Source organism: Aphidius gifuensis, linkage group LG3 (assembly GCF_014905175.1).
Source record: "Aphidius gifuensis isolate YNYX2018 linkage group LG3, ASM1490517v1, whole genome shotgun sequence".
In the NCBI taxonomy this organism is placed as follows: domain Eukaryota; kingdom Metazoa; phylum Arthropoda; class Insecta; order Hymenoptera; family Braconidae; genus Aphidius; species Aphidius gifuensis.
Window position 1 is genome coordinate 24,688,994 of NC_057790.1, and position 16,626 is coordinate 24,705,619.

Here is a 16,626-nt window from a genome sequence, read left to right on the forward strand (position 1 = left end):
AGTTCAGGAATCACCTGCAAAAATAAATTATTCGTAAGTATATTTAAAAAACAAAAAGAATATTTTTTTTGATTTTTGTGTAATAGAATATAAAGTTTAACTTACATGGGAGATTCTTTTTAGTGCTAAACATTTACTACCGCAGCCTTTAGCCCAATATGACAGGCTCAGTTCAGTCAATGTTCTAGCAACGTTTCTCAATAAAGTGATTAAAATAATAGGCATATGGCTAGGATCAAAACTTTCAAATATAATTTTCAATACTTTTAGTTTGGATAGATGTGCAAATGTATCACTCTTGATATCATAGATTACATAATTTAATTTCAACTTAAGTTTTACAAGGTTTCGGCAAGATTTACTGATAACCGGTAGTATGTTACAATGACCATAGACTGTTACGTCTAATTCTGATAAATGACTACCACAATTACCAAGCAGCGATTTGAAGAAACGGAATAAAGGCTTTTGCCCTAATAAGGATTCATCCTTTTTTGGATTATATTTAATCATATAACTTGGACGGATCTCATCATAATTCCATTGTGTTAATTCAAGTTTTTTGACATCAATCCAAGAATAAGCAAGAACTTGTTTCCATTTTTTGCATACTAGAAAATAAATTAATGGTCATATTACTAAATAATTCATTAAATCAAATAATTGATATGTTGTAATAAATATTGGCATACCCCATGCAACTTTTGGCCTTTCAAATGGTGACAAATACATGAATATTTCAGCCCAGCAATCATCATTAACACGGCCAAGAATCTTATTTTCGGCGTATGCATCTACATATTGATGCTGATAGTCTTCCTAAAAAAAATAAGCAACATTTAATTTACAAGCACGTGTTGACTGCAATTTCTTTCTTATTTGACTAACCTTATGATCCTTTTTTTTTTTCAGAGGTTTTTTTAAGTCTGAGGTTCGCAATCTTTTGTACTGGCTCATATTTGATAAATTAAAAAACGCGTGTATTCATCAACAACCGACAATCAGAAATGATCAGAAATCTTGAGAAATTCACTGAAATCACAGGGCTATGAATTACTATGGATTATAAATTTTCTATTATTATACGCATGACACTGCGCAGTGTCTAATTTTACATTAACACTTTATTTTCAATTTAATATTGTTTATTATAATAAAATGATAAATAATGATAATATTCATGGACGTAAATGCATTTTATCATCATGACAATAATATTGTACAATCATCAAACAAATTACCAATTTTAATCAACTAAAAAATATTAATTAAAAAGTCAAAATAAAAAAAATTCTCACTTGCGCAAATTCACGCAAATTCTAGTGTTATTTTGTGTTGTCGTGTTTCGTGTTTTTTTATGTCAATATCCTCATCGTATTTGTCATTTATTTATCTTTAAATTATCAATCGTTCATAATTATTATAATTAAAAAAAATTCATGTAATCATTATCATTTTAACTATTTTTTTTTATCATTTTTATATAAACAAATACAAAGGCTTCTTCTTCGGCTGCTTTCATATATACATGCTATATTTATATGTGTATAAAAAATTTGCAAGCAGTAGCTAGTAGCTACATAGATAGCAGCACAATTGTCATAAAAAGAAAATAATAATAATAAATAAAAAAAAAAAATCAAATGTTTAACTATCCATTTCTATTGGTGTTGAAGGGATTGTGAAGGATTTCACAGTGCCTCATTCATCAAACTTACTGTTAAATATTTCTGTAACTTTTAATAATAGTGAAGTTAAATAAATAATTAATTAGTGTAAAAAAGTAATTAATAGTTATTAGAAATTGATTAGAGAAGTACGATATTGACATGAAGTGGTTGAATGCGGGCAATGGCGGTTGTGAAGAGCCGGCACCCCAAATGCAGCTACATCATCCAGCTGCGAATGGACATATACCCACTGTAAGCATTTTTTATTAACGCTAAATTTATTAATTATAATCCCAATATGTCATTTATAAATTTACAAATATTTTTTATAAATATTATCATGTCTGTCCTCTAATGGAGTAATTTAATTTACTCAATTTTTTACGACTATCAATACGCAACGCCAATAATACCGGGAATAAATAATTATAAATTTATTAATTTTTATTAATTTGTTAAATTAATTATTTCTATATTAATTCAAGCATAAATTTTTAAATAATTTTTTGCTATTTGTTATTTTTTTTTTATGACAGATAATATTGTTTTTTTTTTTTTTTCGTAAAAAATTTTTTGACAAGATAAATTAATGGCATTTCAGTTGTCAAGGTTTCTTAAAAATAAAGGTTATGTTTATAGAACAAGACAGTTAAATAAATATAATAAGTTTGTTATTTTTACTTTTAATTTGTTTGCTGTTTGATATTTATTTTTTATGATATTATTATTTAATAATTGTGAGAGTTAAGCAATTTAATAAACATTGAATCATTGTGTTGTATGTATTTCATGTAAATAATGACATTTTGATGGATCATTTGACAGTTGACAAATAATTGAGTTAAATAATAATTATGTTAATTTGATAATGTTATTTTTTTAGGATATTGAGCAGTGTGGACCAATGGCAAATGACGCGATATCAATTCAACACGGACAAGCAAGTCAAATGAATTTAAATAGAGCACAAGATGATGCTATGGTTGGATATGTTTTTCAACGATCAGCTGAAACTGAATTTAGTGGACAAGTATCAACTTTTCAAGGAAAACAATTACCACGAGCTTGGGCATTAGATGATGATGCTATTATTGAAAATGTAAGTTGTTTTTTTTTTAAATACAAATGTGACAGTTTCAACTATATTCACAATGAATATGTCAAAATAAAATATCAAAAGGATAATAAACAACGAAAAAAACATCATTATTATTAAATATATTTAAATAAAAAATTAATAGTTTATTGTCTAATTAAATATATTATTTATTTATATAAATTTTAGCATCATGAAAAATGGAAATATCCAATGAATAAACTTGGAGTACTTCAACAAACTCAGCCTCAACAAATTGCTCTTCAACAAATGAATAATGTTCATGTACCTTATGAAATTCATCCAGTACAACTCAAGGTAAATTAGAATAATTGTCATTGATTATAATTCGAAAATATATTATTTTGTTTTAATAATTTAATTGTTATTTTAGAGTGGAGCTCTTGGAACAGAACATTTGATGTACTTGAATAATCAAATACCAACACAACAACATGTAGCTGTGTTTCATCATCATCACCATCATCATCAACAGCAACAACAACAACAACAACAACAGCAACAACAACAACAGCAGCAACAACAACAGCAACAACAACAACATCAACAGCAACAACAACAACATCATCATCAACATCAACAAAATGAATTACAACAAGATCAATTTCAACAGCAAATATCACAACAAGATCAACAACAAATTAGAAATTCTCAGGTAAATTAATTTTTTTAAATAGATAATTAATTTATAATTAATATGAGTTAATTTAATTTATAATTAATACGAGTTTTAAATTAATTTATATTATTTATTTATTTTTGTTTTTTTGTTAAAGTATGAAATCTCAAATAATTATTTAAATAATTAAATATAAAAAAATATTACAATTAGTTTATAATAATAATATAAATAATTATTATTATTTTTGATAAATATTGTGCATTAGTTGTTGATTTTCACCACGAAAAGCGACAATTTAATGGCAAGAGGGAAAGGGTCGAGTTATATGTAAAAAAAAAAAAAATATATAATAAGATTTCAAGTACCTCCCCCTCACCTTCACTTAATTTTTTGTGTACATGTATACATAAAATATATTTATATTATAATTATTTGAGATTTTATAATTTAAAAAACAAATAATTAAATTACATTAATGTAATTATTTGATTTATTGATTTAAAATTATTAATGTTTAAATTAGTCATCAAAATTGCCAATTTAATTTATAATTATTTTGCAACTAAAAACACATCAAAAATGGTCATACACCATGTATTATTTTTTTTTTTACTCTTTTTATTTGTACATATATGAGCCAATAGACGTCGCCATAATCGAAGCGTCGTTCTTTGTTTCACTCGTTGTCAGTTGTCCGCCATTGACATAACGCTTTAATAGTGTGTGGTGAAGCCGGCTCGGGCGTGTAGAAATTCATCTAGTTTATGTCACTATTTTGTCACTGACACTTTTTTAACAACAACTTCAATAACTATTGTTGTTTTTTTTTAATTTTTCACACAATTAATACAGTGACTGTGCATATAAATAAATATTCAATAAATTAATAAACAATTTAACATTGAGATAATGCAAATTGAGCAGATAAAATAAAAATAAGTGCGCCAAAAATATATATATGTATATGACAAAAAAAAAAATAATAAAATAATATATATATACGCACAGGAAGCATCCAACCAATTGCTATTTTTTCAATTTGAATCTGTCATTAATTTGCCTTGAATTACTGAAGATGTAAATGTGAAAAAAATTAAGAAAAATAGTCAATGTTTGTGTGATATAAATAGATAATAATAGTTGACATTAAAAATATAGATAAAATAAAAAAAAAAAAAATAACAACAATAAATTTGGAAAGGAATTGAGTAAATTTTTGTGTTGTCAACAAACTAGTGACTAAAATAAATACACTGTTGTGAATACAAGTATTTTAATATATTAAAATTAAAAGTTTTTGTTGTGAAGTGAATAACCTTGATATTGTAGAATATTAGCTATAGTTTGTAATTTCATGCCGGGGACTGGATGAAACCGCCGGAAAATTTTTTTCTTCACTGCAATATGAAGGATCTTGGTGCAGATATGGTACTTGACACTAGTAATAGTTTACCTTATAAATTTTGACAAATAATAAATTATATTCTACAAATTTTTCATTATTATTTTTCAATTTATTATTATTTATAAATTAATTTTTTTTTTATTTAATACACAAGTGTCAAACGCGCATGACTTGAACAAAACATTTTTTTATTTTTTTATTTTATTTATTTTTTATTTTTATTATCAAAGGGTTGATGTATATGTGTATTAATTTTTTTTTTTTTTTAAACTACATAATCAGACTTGAAGCTTATTTAAAACTATTGATTTATTTATTTATTTATTTTTTTTGTTTATAAAATAAAGAGAAAAGTATTTTTTCTTTTTCAATAGATTTAAAGGGCAGATTTATGGAATAATCAATATTATGATCAACATTAATTTATTGTTGTTTTAAATAATAATGTAAAATTGATTATTAAAATAAATTAAAATTAAATTTATTAAATATAAACTCAGTTTTTTTTTTTTTTTTTTTTTGGAATTAAATTAATTTACTCGAAAATATTTGTTGAATAAATTTTATCATATTTCTATCGGTTTATGTTTATTGAGTTTTCAATTGACAATATTTGAAAAATAAAATTTTATCATTGTTTCTATTTTTAAAGTAACAATAAACAAATGAATATATTTTATTTTTATTTTATTTTTATTTTATTTTTGCCGAGTAAACTCATGAAACTTGGTCATTTATCCCAAGTAAATAGAAATTCGAAAAAATAAATATTTTATTGATTATTTAATTTTAAATTATATTTATTGTTTTTAGTAATTATTTTTTAAATCAATATATAATGTTTGATTGGTCAAAAGTAATGATATATTAAAAAATTAATTTTTTAAATTTATAAACATTTTTAGAATTTTTACTAATTAGTAATTAACAATGTTATATGATTAAGTGTTTTCTTTCAATTCGTGTGTTGTTAATGATTCAGTGCATGACAAAAAAATTATTTTTATATTTTAAAAACAAAATTTAATATACCATTTAATCAAATTAAAACTCGTCCAATTGATACGGTGATTTACCATCTACTTTTTAAAAATAAGATGTTAGAAATATCAAATGAAGAAATAAAAAAAAAACAACATTACAAATTTAGAAATGAAAAATAGAAAATATTATCAGCTGTACGGTTAAAATACCAAAGTAAAATTTGACTAAAATTAATTAAATTAAACTTGTAAATTTAAATTTTTTAAAACCAATTATTATTAAATTATTTAACCAATTGTATTAATTATTTTTGTATCAAGTATTTAATAATAATAAAAATATTTTCATACCATTTATATAATTTCAGATTGCACCGTCTGCAAAAAAACTTTGGGGTGTAGACGAAGGTGGTTCCAAGGATGAAGGTGGTATCAAAGGTGGTGGAATACTTCATCTAGGTGATCATCAAATGTGGCGAGACTCCACCTGGAGTAATCCAGGTAATAGATATGTTTGTTTTGTCTTGTTTTCTAAATTTGATTGACAATAAAAAGTCTTATATAAATAAAAAAAAATTATCAAATTAAATTAAGTATTATAATATTATAAAAATATATACTAATTAATTATTTTTTTAATTAAATTAGATCATGCAGTATCACAAGCAATATCGATGGGAGGAGGAAGACGAGTTGGTGTTGCGACTGGCTATCAAGCATCAGATATTGGTGCCATTCTCAGTCCAAGAAGCAGGTAAGATTTATCAAAGAGAAATAAAAAACTACAAAATATTATAAAGCTAAAAATGGCAGTAAGTTTAGCAATACAACGTTTTAATGTTCAGGGATACATTGGGTTATCCAGGGCCCTGGGTTTTCTTTTTTTTTTTTCTTTCAATAAGTAAAATTAAAATTGTAGAAAAAATAATTTAATTTAATATATTTTTTAAAGTGAAACTGGTGGTCTTGGTGTCAAGATGGTTGAATATGTTCTTGGATCAAGTCCGACAACACCAAAAGATCTTGAACCTCAAATGGCTGGTTTAAGACTGGTATGTAAACAAAAAAGAAAAAAACTAATTAATATTATAATTATTGTTTGCTATTTACAATTTTAATTTTATTAATTTTTACAGAGCAATGACAATGACAAAAAAGATACAGATAAAGGATCTGCAAGTCCATTTGATGGATCTAATAAAGACGAGTCAGGATCACAAGGAAATGGTCTTGTTTTACAAAATGGTCTTGACGATGACAAAGGTTTTAAGTAAGTATATAATAAAGAAAATATATTTTGTTAATTATATTTAAAAACTAGAAAAACTAAAATTATAAAGCTAAATTGATAAATTAATTAATTATATTTATATTTGCATTATAGCCGGACACCTGGTAGTAGACAACCATCACCTGGTGAGGATGAATTTCACAAAAATGCTGTAGCATCATTAACAGTTAATGCTGGTGGTGGTGTTGTACTTTTAAAACCTGGTATTGATGGTGTTAGTAATGAGGAACATTTTATGGCATCATTTGCTCCACAATCATCACATCATCTTCAACATCAAGCACTACCTACTCATCATCTACAACATTCTCATTCTCATGCTGCTCAACTTTTTGGAACACCTGGATCTATACCAATTCAAGGACCAAATGCACAACAGCAACAACAAAGTCTGCAGCAACCACAAGATACCTCTGCTCACTTTGACGTTCAGGTAAGCTAATTAATTTTTTCTATAATTTATAAAATAATAATAACCATATAAATTTTTATTATTTTTATAAAATTTATATGATAATTAAATAACTATTTCAATTATTTTTGAGGATGATTAATTTTTCATTTAACAATAAAATTTGTTTTGACTTGTTTTGTCATTTGAAACTTTGTAACTTTCAAAGTATTTCGTTAAACTAGCTGACCACTACACACTAAATACTTGAGACGCTTTACTTAATAAAAAGATGTTCTTAGCATTTCACAAAAATTCAGTATAAATGTATATACATGTATATATTATGTACCTGTATATTATATGGTTGTCCGTTATACGTACAACAAGAAGGGGAACCGGTACATTGATTGTTGTTCTTTCTCAAGACGTTTACTTTTCTCAGTCAGTACATACAACTCGTCGTTGTGATTTAACACTGTCTGACTTTTCAAGTCCAACATAATTTATTTTTTTCCAAGTAATACTTTATACTTCACTTGGATTATTATTATGTTCAAAATAATCAACAGCTTTTTATCAATCGGAGATGAAAAATATTAGTTTAACATTTATTTTTTAATTTTAAATTATAAACAATTATTTCGTTGATGTGTTTTTTTTTTTTTTTTGAGTGAATTTTGATAGAGAGTTTTTGTTAAAACGACTCTTGATAAAAAAATAATTTTTGAAGTATTATATATTGAAAATGGTGGTTCTTGAAATTGAAGCAGTTTATGCACAAACTGCTCCATGTACAAAATTATTAAATAACCGTTTTTTGGGTACTCATCATTGGCTGGGACCATTTAAAGAAGCACTTGTTAGTCGATTCGCAACAGACAAGGTTTAATTTATTTTTAAATTATTTTTCTACATTTTTTTCTTAATTTTTGATAGTATTTTAATATTATCTTTCATTAAATATATTTTAAAAACAACAAAATGTTTTATTCAATGAAAATTATTTATCTCTGTAGCTTAATTTTTCAACTAGAAAATTTGTCATGTCAAGTTTCTTGAGATAGCTAATTTGATGATCACAATTGACTTATTCATGATAATAATAATTAATTAAAAAAAAATATATACATTTATATACAGTAGTTTTTTAAAATACATAATTGATAAATAATCTATTTTTTTTTTTAAATTGATAAATGATTTTTGTTGTTTTTTATTATCAAAATTTTTATCACATTAATTTAGTTGTACGATCATTATAACTACCGTTACTGATTCATTAGGAAGCCGTTTCTTTATAGAATACTGTCTTTCAGTTGAGTGAACCGGTAAACCGAGCGCCTTCAACGCTCGGTGAATGTTCACGTTTAAAGTCATTGAACTATACTTATACCTGGAGAATTCCACATCACAACGCAAAGCTCTGCCATTATTATCTATACTGTATACACATTGTGCTATAATTTTTTTTTTAACTATTATGTACTTTTTTTATTTTCACTGTGGCTGTTTCTATTTTTTTTATTAAATCATATAATTTTTTTTTTTTACCGTATTTTTAAAAAATACATAATATCAATTTTTCAATTGACTCAAAATATATATAAAGAATTTTGTAAAAGATGCCAAAGAATGCTCTTCTAAAAGAAAAAAAATTTCTATGTAAAAAAACATTGATAAAAATAAAAAAATAATATAGGAAGTGAAAGTTCAATGGACGTCGCGCAACCACTGGTAATCGTTGATGATTGACGGTCAAATTGTTATTATTATTTTTCATAACATGCCACATGGTTACTCGATTAAGTAAAAATAAAATTAAGACAATAGAAAAAAAAAATAATTTAATAAAGACACAAGTCTAATTAAAAAATATGTTTATTTAAATGATTTCAGCAACTTTTTCGAACTCAGGGTGCAACACCACATCAACTTCAGTTGCTTCAACAACAACAACAATATTTAGCAGCCTCACAAATACAAGTACAACAACATCAACAGCAACATCAACAACAACAACAACAGCAGCAACAACAACAACAGCAACAACAACAACAACAGCAGCAACATCAACAACAACAGCATCAAAATTTTTCAACTGCTCCATATACAGTAATAAGTGGTCAAGAGCCATATGTTGGAGCATTAATTGCTGGTGCACCACCGGTAGTACCACAGTATTATGGAGTTGGTCCATGGGTTTATCCAGCTGGTTTATTACCACAGGCACCACCACAAGCAGCTGCACCACCACCACAACCTAGACGACCATTGACACCATCTTCAACAGTTGTTACTGCTCAAGATACAACTAATAATTTAGCACAAACTGTTCAAGGACAGTATCAAGTTATTCCAGCATATTATGATCAAAATGGTTCAATTGTTATGGGTAGCGTTCGTGGATTAAGCTCAGCAGCAACTCCAATGCGATTAGTTAGTCCAGCACCTGTTTTAGTTAATCGAGCTCCATCACAAGCACCACCTGGACAACCAGCACCACCACCACCGAGTTTGTACTCACAACCAACTCCAACTTCACATAATAATGCTTCAACTGGTGAATGTTTAGGTAAATAAAATATTATTATTTTATTATTATTTTAAAATCACAATATCAGTGCGATAAATCAATTTTTTTTTTTTTTTATTATTGATAAGTTAAATTCGTGTAAGACTTAAATTGTCACATCATTTATACATAAGCATGCTACGTAAAACAAAAAAAAAAAAAAAGATTGCGTAAGACATGATTTTCACAGCTAAAATATTTTACAATTTTTTTAAAAATAATTAATTGATAAAATATATTTTTAAAATTATAATATAATTTTTTATTCGCGTAAAAGTAATTATAATATATCGGAATAATTGGTCGTGCAAAAAAAAAAAAAAAGAAAATAGTTGCGATGAGTCCTGGGCTTTTGGTGCAGGTTTGGCAGCATGCAGCGCGGCAGCAGTAGCACAGGCACAGGCAGTTGCTGTGCAGCAGGTGCAGCAACAAGGTTCTGGACTTACTGCAGGTCTTGCGGCACTTGGCTATGGTGGATCACCATTAGGTGCCCTTGGCTCTCCCGCACAACTCCAAAGCACAGGTATATTGATTGAAAAAAAAAACAAAAATCTCAATTAGTTTGGTTCGTTTTTTTATTAAAATTTTTTTGTTTGCGTGCTCATACTTTTCTTTTAAATGCTGTGATTTATAGTTCGTTTAGAATTAAAAGTGATCTGTCTATAACACGAATACGCTAATTTAACTCAGCTATGTAGCTGAGTAGTTAAGATCTAGGCATTCGCACGAAAATTTTAAGACTCAATCTTTTTTTTTTTTTTTTTCGTGCAGGTTTTTTTAAAATTCTTTTTCAATTTTTATAATTTCATATTCATATGCAATTTATTCAAATAATCATTATTACGTATAAAACATTAAATTTATTTTTTGCATGTTAAAACAAAAAACAATTACAATAAATATAAATAAATAAATTAATTCATAACAATGATATTTATGTTTAGCTTTAAATCTTGGTGCTCCATCAACTGGTAGACGAGATTCATTTGACAGAAATACATCTGCATTTAGTCCAAGTCTTGAATATGGTCGTGGAAAATGGCCTCAAAGTTACGGTGCACTTGGTAATTATTAAACTTTAAATTAACAAATAAAAATTAATAAAAATGTATATATAAATTAAATATTATTTTAGGCACTGTAACAGCATCACCTAGTCCTTTGGGTCTTTCATTGACACCACCACCTACACTTGGTGGTTCACTTGGAGGTCTTGTAAGTGGCTCAAATCGTGTATCAGCTGCACCAGGAGCTGAAGCAAAATTCCGTGCTAGTGGTTTACCCGGTACACTTGCTGCAAATAATGGATTTGGATCAACCAGCTCTCTATTTCCTACTTTAGTTACTAAACCTGGACGTGGTAGTGCTACCAGTATAGCTGACAAAGCTGCTGTTGGTCGTTCACGACTTTTAGAAGATTTTAGAAATAATAGGTTTGTTAAATCATTATTTTAATCTTAATTTTCTATATTTAATTAATCATAATTTTTTATAATATTCATTTTGATATTTTAGATTTCCCAGTCTTCAATTGAGAGACCTGACAAATCACATTGTTGAATTTAGCCAAGATCAACATGGTTCACGTTTTATTCAACAAAAATTAGAACGAGCTTCAACAGCTGAAAAACAACTTGTCTTCCAAGAAATTCTTGCATCAGCATATGGACTTATGACAGATGTATTTGGAAATTATGTAATACAAAAATTTTTTGAATTTGGTACACCTGATCAAAAACATACACTTGCACAAAAGGTAATGATAATTTTTTATTTAAAAAAAAAATAATTCCCAAGCTATTTATTAAAAGAATAATAAATAAAATATCAAGATGATTGAATTATTGCGTGTCAGCTGATTACTTGATGTTTTGCACACTCTGATTTATTATAATTCCAATTTAAAAAAACATTAATTTTCAATCAATTATTATTTAACTAAAATGACGTTGTTTTTTTTTTTTTTTTTTTTATAATTATCATAGGTACGAGGTCATGTATTACCACTGGCACTTCAGATGTATGGTTGTCGAGTTATTCAAAAAGCACTTGAATCAATATTGCCAGATCAACAGCAAGAAATTGTTCATGAACTTGATGGTCATGTATTAAAATGTGTTAAAGATCAAAATGGTAATCATGTTGTACAAAAATGCATTGAATGTGTTGAACCACGAGCATTACAATTTGTCATTGGTGCATTTGTTGGTCAAGTTTATTCTTTAAGTACACATCCATATGGTTGTCGTGTTATTCAACGTATACTTGAGCATTGTACACCTGAACAAACACATGGCATATTACAAGAATTACACACAGCAACAGATCAACTTATTCAAGATCAATATGGAAATTATGTTATTCAGCATGTTCTTGAACATGGTAAAATTGAAGATAAAGCACAGCTTATAAGTAGTGTAAGGGGTAAAGTATTAACACTATCACAGCATAAATTTGCTAGTAATGTTGTTGAAAAATGTGTGACTCATGCAACAAGACAAGAACGTGCTGTACTCATTGAAGAAGTTTGTGGTTTTAATGACAAGTAAGTTAATAAATTCTAAATGAATTACAAACTATTTTTATTATTTTATATATTTATTTATTTATTATTTTTATTTTTACAGTGCTCTAAATGTTATGATGAAAGATCAATATGCAAATTATGTTGTTCAAAAAATGATTGATGTTGCTGAACCAACACAGCGTAAAATTTTGATGCACAAAATTCGTCCTCATTTAAATAGTCTTCGTAAATATACATATGGAAAACATATTATTGTTAAACTTGAAAAATTTTTCATGAAAACAGCATCGGCAATGGGTGCATCAACGACACCATCAACTGGTAGTGAATTAGGTCCAATTGGACCACCACCAACATCAGTAACAAGTACTGTGCCGACTACGGCTCAACAGTCAACACAGGTTTTATAAATTACACACTATATACATAATTATTTCTTAGATAGGCCTTTAAAAAAAAAAAAAACAATGCAATAATGCATTCTATAATTCGATGGTAAATTTTTAAAAAATTATTTTATTATTTTTATTTTTTTTTCACTGTATATGTCTTTTACTGTAAATCACTTATTCGGATAGAATTATTGTATTTATATTTAAATCGAATTTAACGGAAAGACACACCAGTGATATGAAAATTCAGACAAAAAAATAAACGCGACTTTCAATTCGAAATTATTTTCATCGAAATAACGACATATCTCTTTTTTTTTTTAACTTTTGATTTATTAATTTAATTATCTGGTATTTTCAGTATTTATTGAAAAAAATAAATTTACAACAAGGCAATTAGTCGGTTTGACTTATAATATCCAAATCAATTTAAAAAAAAATTAGCTGTTTTATAAAATTGAACATAATTCGTCGAGTAAATATAACCATCGAAAATATTAAGCATTATATGCTTTTAAATTAGTTGTACATAAATTTATACAGTACAATTGAAAATAATAAATTGAAATAAAATTTAATAACGTCAAAAATATATGACAACGAATCGAAATAATTTGCAAAAATTTCTATCGAGATAATCAATTTTTTTTTTTTTACTACTGAGTGTTTAATTAATTATTATTATTTTTTATACAAATACGGATTAAAAAAAAGAAGCAAAACACATTAATTCAAATTTTAAAGTTTTATTTAAATAAAAAAGAAATTTCGTGAAAATAGAATTTAGCTAGTCGGAAAAGTACGATAAAGATTAGAAAAAAAAAAAGAAAAATCCTTCTGGTTTTTAATTGAATTTATTATTTGGTTATTTTAATTTTTCTTTTTGTGATAAATAAGATTTTTAAATGTATAAATATAAAACTTTAATCACATTTATCCAAGAAAAAAAAAGAAAATTAAAAAAAAAAACAACCATTAACTATGCACATAAAAAAATTATATAACTTTTTGCTCCCTCCAACCTTTTTACGATTTTGTAAATTGTGATATGAATATGAATATAAATATATGTATAAGTAAATCTCCCCTGCCCCTTGCCCCTCTCGTACCAAGATGCAAATTTTGATTTTTCTTGTTTTTTTTTTTTAAATAAATTATAATTACTAAAGTCTTTTGATAAATATTGCAAAATAATATTGATGATAAATTTTAACTAATTAATCAGTAAATTATATATATATTAAAAAAAAAAAAACATTATTACATCTTTGCATGCATATTAGGATTTTTGTATTTTTAATTTTCAAACTCGAGATAATTTGCTATATATTGTAAAAATTAAAATAAAACATTTGAAAAATTTATGTAACTGTCAATGAAAAATGAAAGAAAAAAAAGAAAATAATAATATTGTTTATTAAATAATAAAATAATTAATTATTTTATTTATTTAATAAAGAATTGTTGTTTATTTTTTTTTATTTTTCTTTTAATTATTGTTGATGGAACCGCACATTAGGTCTTAGTGTAAACAATTGAAATAAAAAAAAAAAAAAAAAACTTACAGGATTGTAAAAAACTGGTATACCTTTTTTTAAATCCTGTGGAATTTTTTTTTTTTTTTTTTTTTTTTTCTTTTTCAAGGAAAGAAGCGTATAGATAATAATTTACAATGTCTTAACGCTCAAGATACTGATCGAGGTATTAGAGCCAATAAAGAATAACTAAAATAAAAAAAAAAAACTGTTATTCTTTTTAAAAGTCTCCTTGATCGATTTGTACTACTGTATAATTGTTTAATGATAATATAATTTTGTTCGTATAAATATAAAGAATAAATAAAAAAATAAGCAAAAAAAAAAAAAAATAGAATGAAGTAAATAGGCTTGATTCTAACTGGAATTTCGTTGAAAAAAAAAAGAAAGAAAATGAATTGAGACTGAAAAAAGAAAAAAAAAAAAATTTTTTTTCTAGCAGCGGTGTTTGTAATATACTGTATATATAAATAAACGAAAGAAAATTTAACAACAGAAGAGACAAAGTGTTCCAAAAAAAAAAAAACAACAATAACGTTCAACTCAAAAAGTTGACGGTATTTCTTCCCGAAAATATATTCAATAGACTCAAAAAAATATGAAAAAAAAAAACAGATATTTGTCAATCGATCACTGAGATAATTTATTTGTTAAATATATTTATATATTATTTTTTTTTCAAACCTCTTTCATTTTTACAATCGAAAAATATGAATTGCGACGTAATCATAATCATGTCTACGTCAAAAATATCAACAGAATAACATTCCAAAATGCAGGTCAATTTCAAAAATAAAAAAAAAATGAGATAATAATTTATCTAGCCGTAAGGCAATCATTCATTTGTAAATCAATATCACATAATTATTCATTATATAAAAATAGATAAGATTTAAAATATAAAACCAAAATGAAATTTAGATTGAAATAAAAAAAAAAAAAACTAGTTTACAGATAATTTTTTGTACAACAATTAAAGATAAAAAACAAATTGATTTATTAATTTTTTTTTAAACAATAATAAAGGAAGTAATTGACTTGCTTATATTAATGTAATTTTAAGACCTGTATGTCTGATTTGTTTAAAGTATTAATTAGATTTTATTGATAGTGATTTAAAAACAAAAAAAAAAACAAATACAATTTCAAACTCTATCGATTTATTTGCCACAAATTAATTTCATTTTATAAAAAGAAAATAAAAATGATATCTCTGTGATCTTGTGACAATATTTCATTGTTACAATTTTCAGATTATGGAACAAATATAAAAATTTTTATATGTAAATTGTAAGATTACGGTGCCGCTGCGTTCAGTAGTAGTAATCTTAGTAATCTTATTAATTTTTTGTTAAGTCTTTAATGAATAGTAATTTTTGACTTTTCATGCACTGATTTATTATTATTTTCTTCTCTTTTTTTTTTATTATTATATCGTATGTAGTTATAGTGTCTTTATAATTTATCATGAAAATTATAAAAATTTAATATTCTATAACTTGGTAATAACTAGATAATAATTCATTTAAAATTTAAAAAAAAATTGTGAAAAATGTAAATTATATACGATTCTACATTTTTTCATATTATATATAGTGTAAATTTTTTGTAGAATATGGCCAACGACAAAATACGATAGTGTGTAAAAACAAAAAAAAAAAAACAAAAAAAAGCAAAAAAAAAAATATAAATTTCATTTTAGTTTCCCATAAGTTTTTTTAAATAATAAATTTTATACTTTTTCTCAATAAAAAACCAACAAAAACTATTTAAAAATAATAATCAAATTATATTTGATTTTATTTTGATATAATAAATGTGCATTTTAATTTAAAAAAAAAAAAAACGAAATCAATAAATACTGGGATTTGAAATTAAAAAGAAAAAATTAATTAAAATTAAAGAAAAAAAACAGATGCATGTTTTTTGATGCTTAGCACACTTATTGATAATTAAGTGAAATGTGTTATGTGTATACTATAATCAAAAGAAAAAAAATAGCACAAGGTATAAACTTTTAAATAATTAATTAAAAAATATGAAAAATGTATACACTAATAAAGTATATATATATGTGTATATATCGTGTCATATACACTTATATATGTATATATGTAA

The 16,626-nt window shown here is 25.2% G+C and overlaps 1 protein-coding gene across 3 annotated transcripts; it reads left to right on the forward strand.

Moving 5' to 3' along the window:
• The first annotated feature begins 1,610 nt into the window (after positions 1-1,610).
• On the forward strand, positions 1,611-13,278 carry LOC122853159 (maternal protein pumilio). Of its 3 annotated transcripts, XM_044153450.1 has the most exons (16): positions 1,615-1,922; positions 2,554-2,769; positions 2,956-3,084; positions 3,161-3,442; positions 6,166-6,298; positions 6,446-6,551; positions 6,750-6,849; positions 6,934-7,067; positions 7,182-7,521; positions 9,379-10,054; positions 10,416-10,577; positions 10,999-11,118; positions 11,190-11,487; positions 11,570-11,810; positions 12,040-12,599; positions 12,682-13,278. In XM_044153450.1, the coding sequence occupies exons 1-16, from the start codon at positions 1,830-1,832 to the stop codon at positions 12,989-12,991; spliced, it is 3,900 nt and encodes a 1,299-aa protein (XP_044009385.1). In that variant the 5' UTR covers positions 1,615-1,829; the 3' UTR covers positions 12,992-13,278. The 3 variants fall into 3 exon arrangements, with proteins under 3 accessions (XP_044009386.1, XP_044009385.1, XP_044009387.1); XM_044153451.1 differs by lacking the exon at positions 10,416-10,577 and having other exon boundaries at positions 1,611-1,922; XM_044153452.1 differs by lacking the exons at positions 1,615-1,922; positions 2,554-2,769; positions 2,956-3,084; positions 3,161-3,442 and adding an exon at positions 4,081-4,837.
• The last annotated feature ends 3,348 nt before the right edge of the window (positions 13,279-16,626 follow it).

Bases quoted from the DNA above. Each gene is read 5' to 3' on its own strand.
- LOC122853159 (XM_044153450.1), top strand. From the start codon at position 1,830: ATGAAGTGGTTGAATGCGGGCAATGGCGGTTGTGAAGAGCCGGCACCC. The intron at 6,850-6,933 runs GTATGTAAACAA...TAATTTTTACAG, and splicing joins AAATGGCTGGTTTAAGACTG to AGCAATGACAATGACAAAAA. The intron at 11,488-11,569 runs GTTTGTTAAATC...TTGATATTTTAG, and splicing joins GAAGATTTTAGAAATAATAG to ATTTCCCAGTCTTCAATTGA.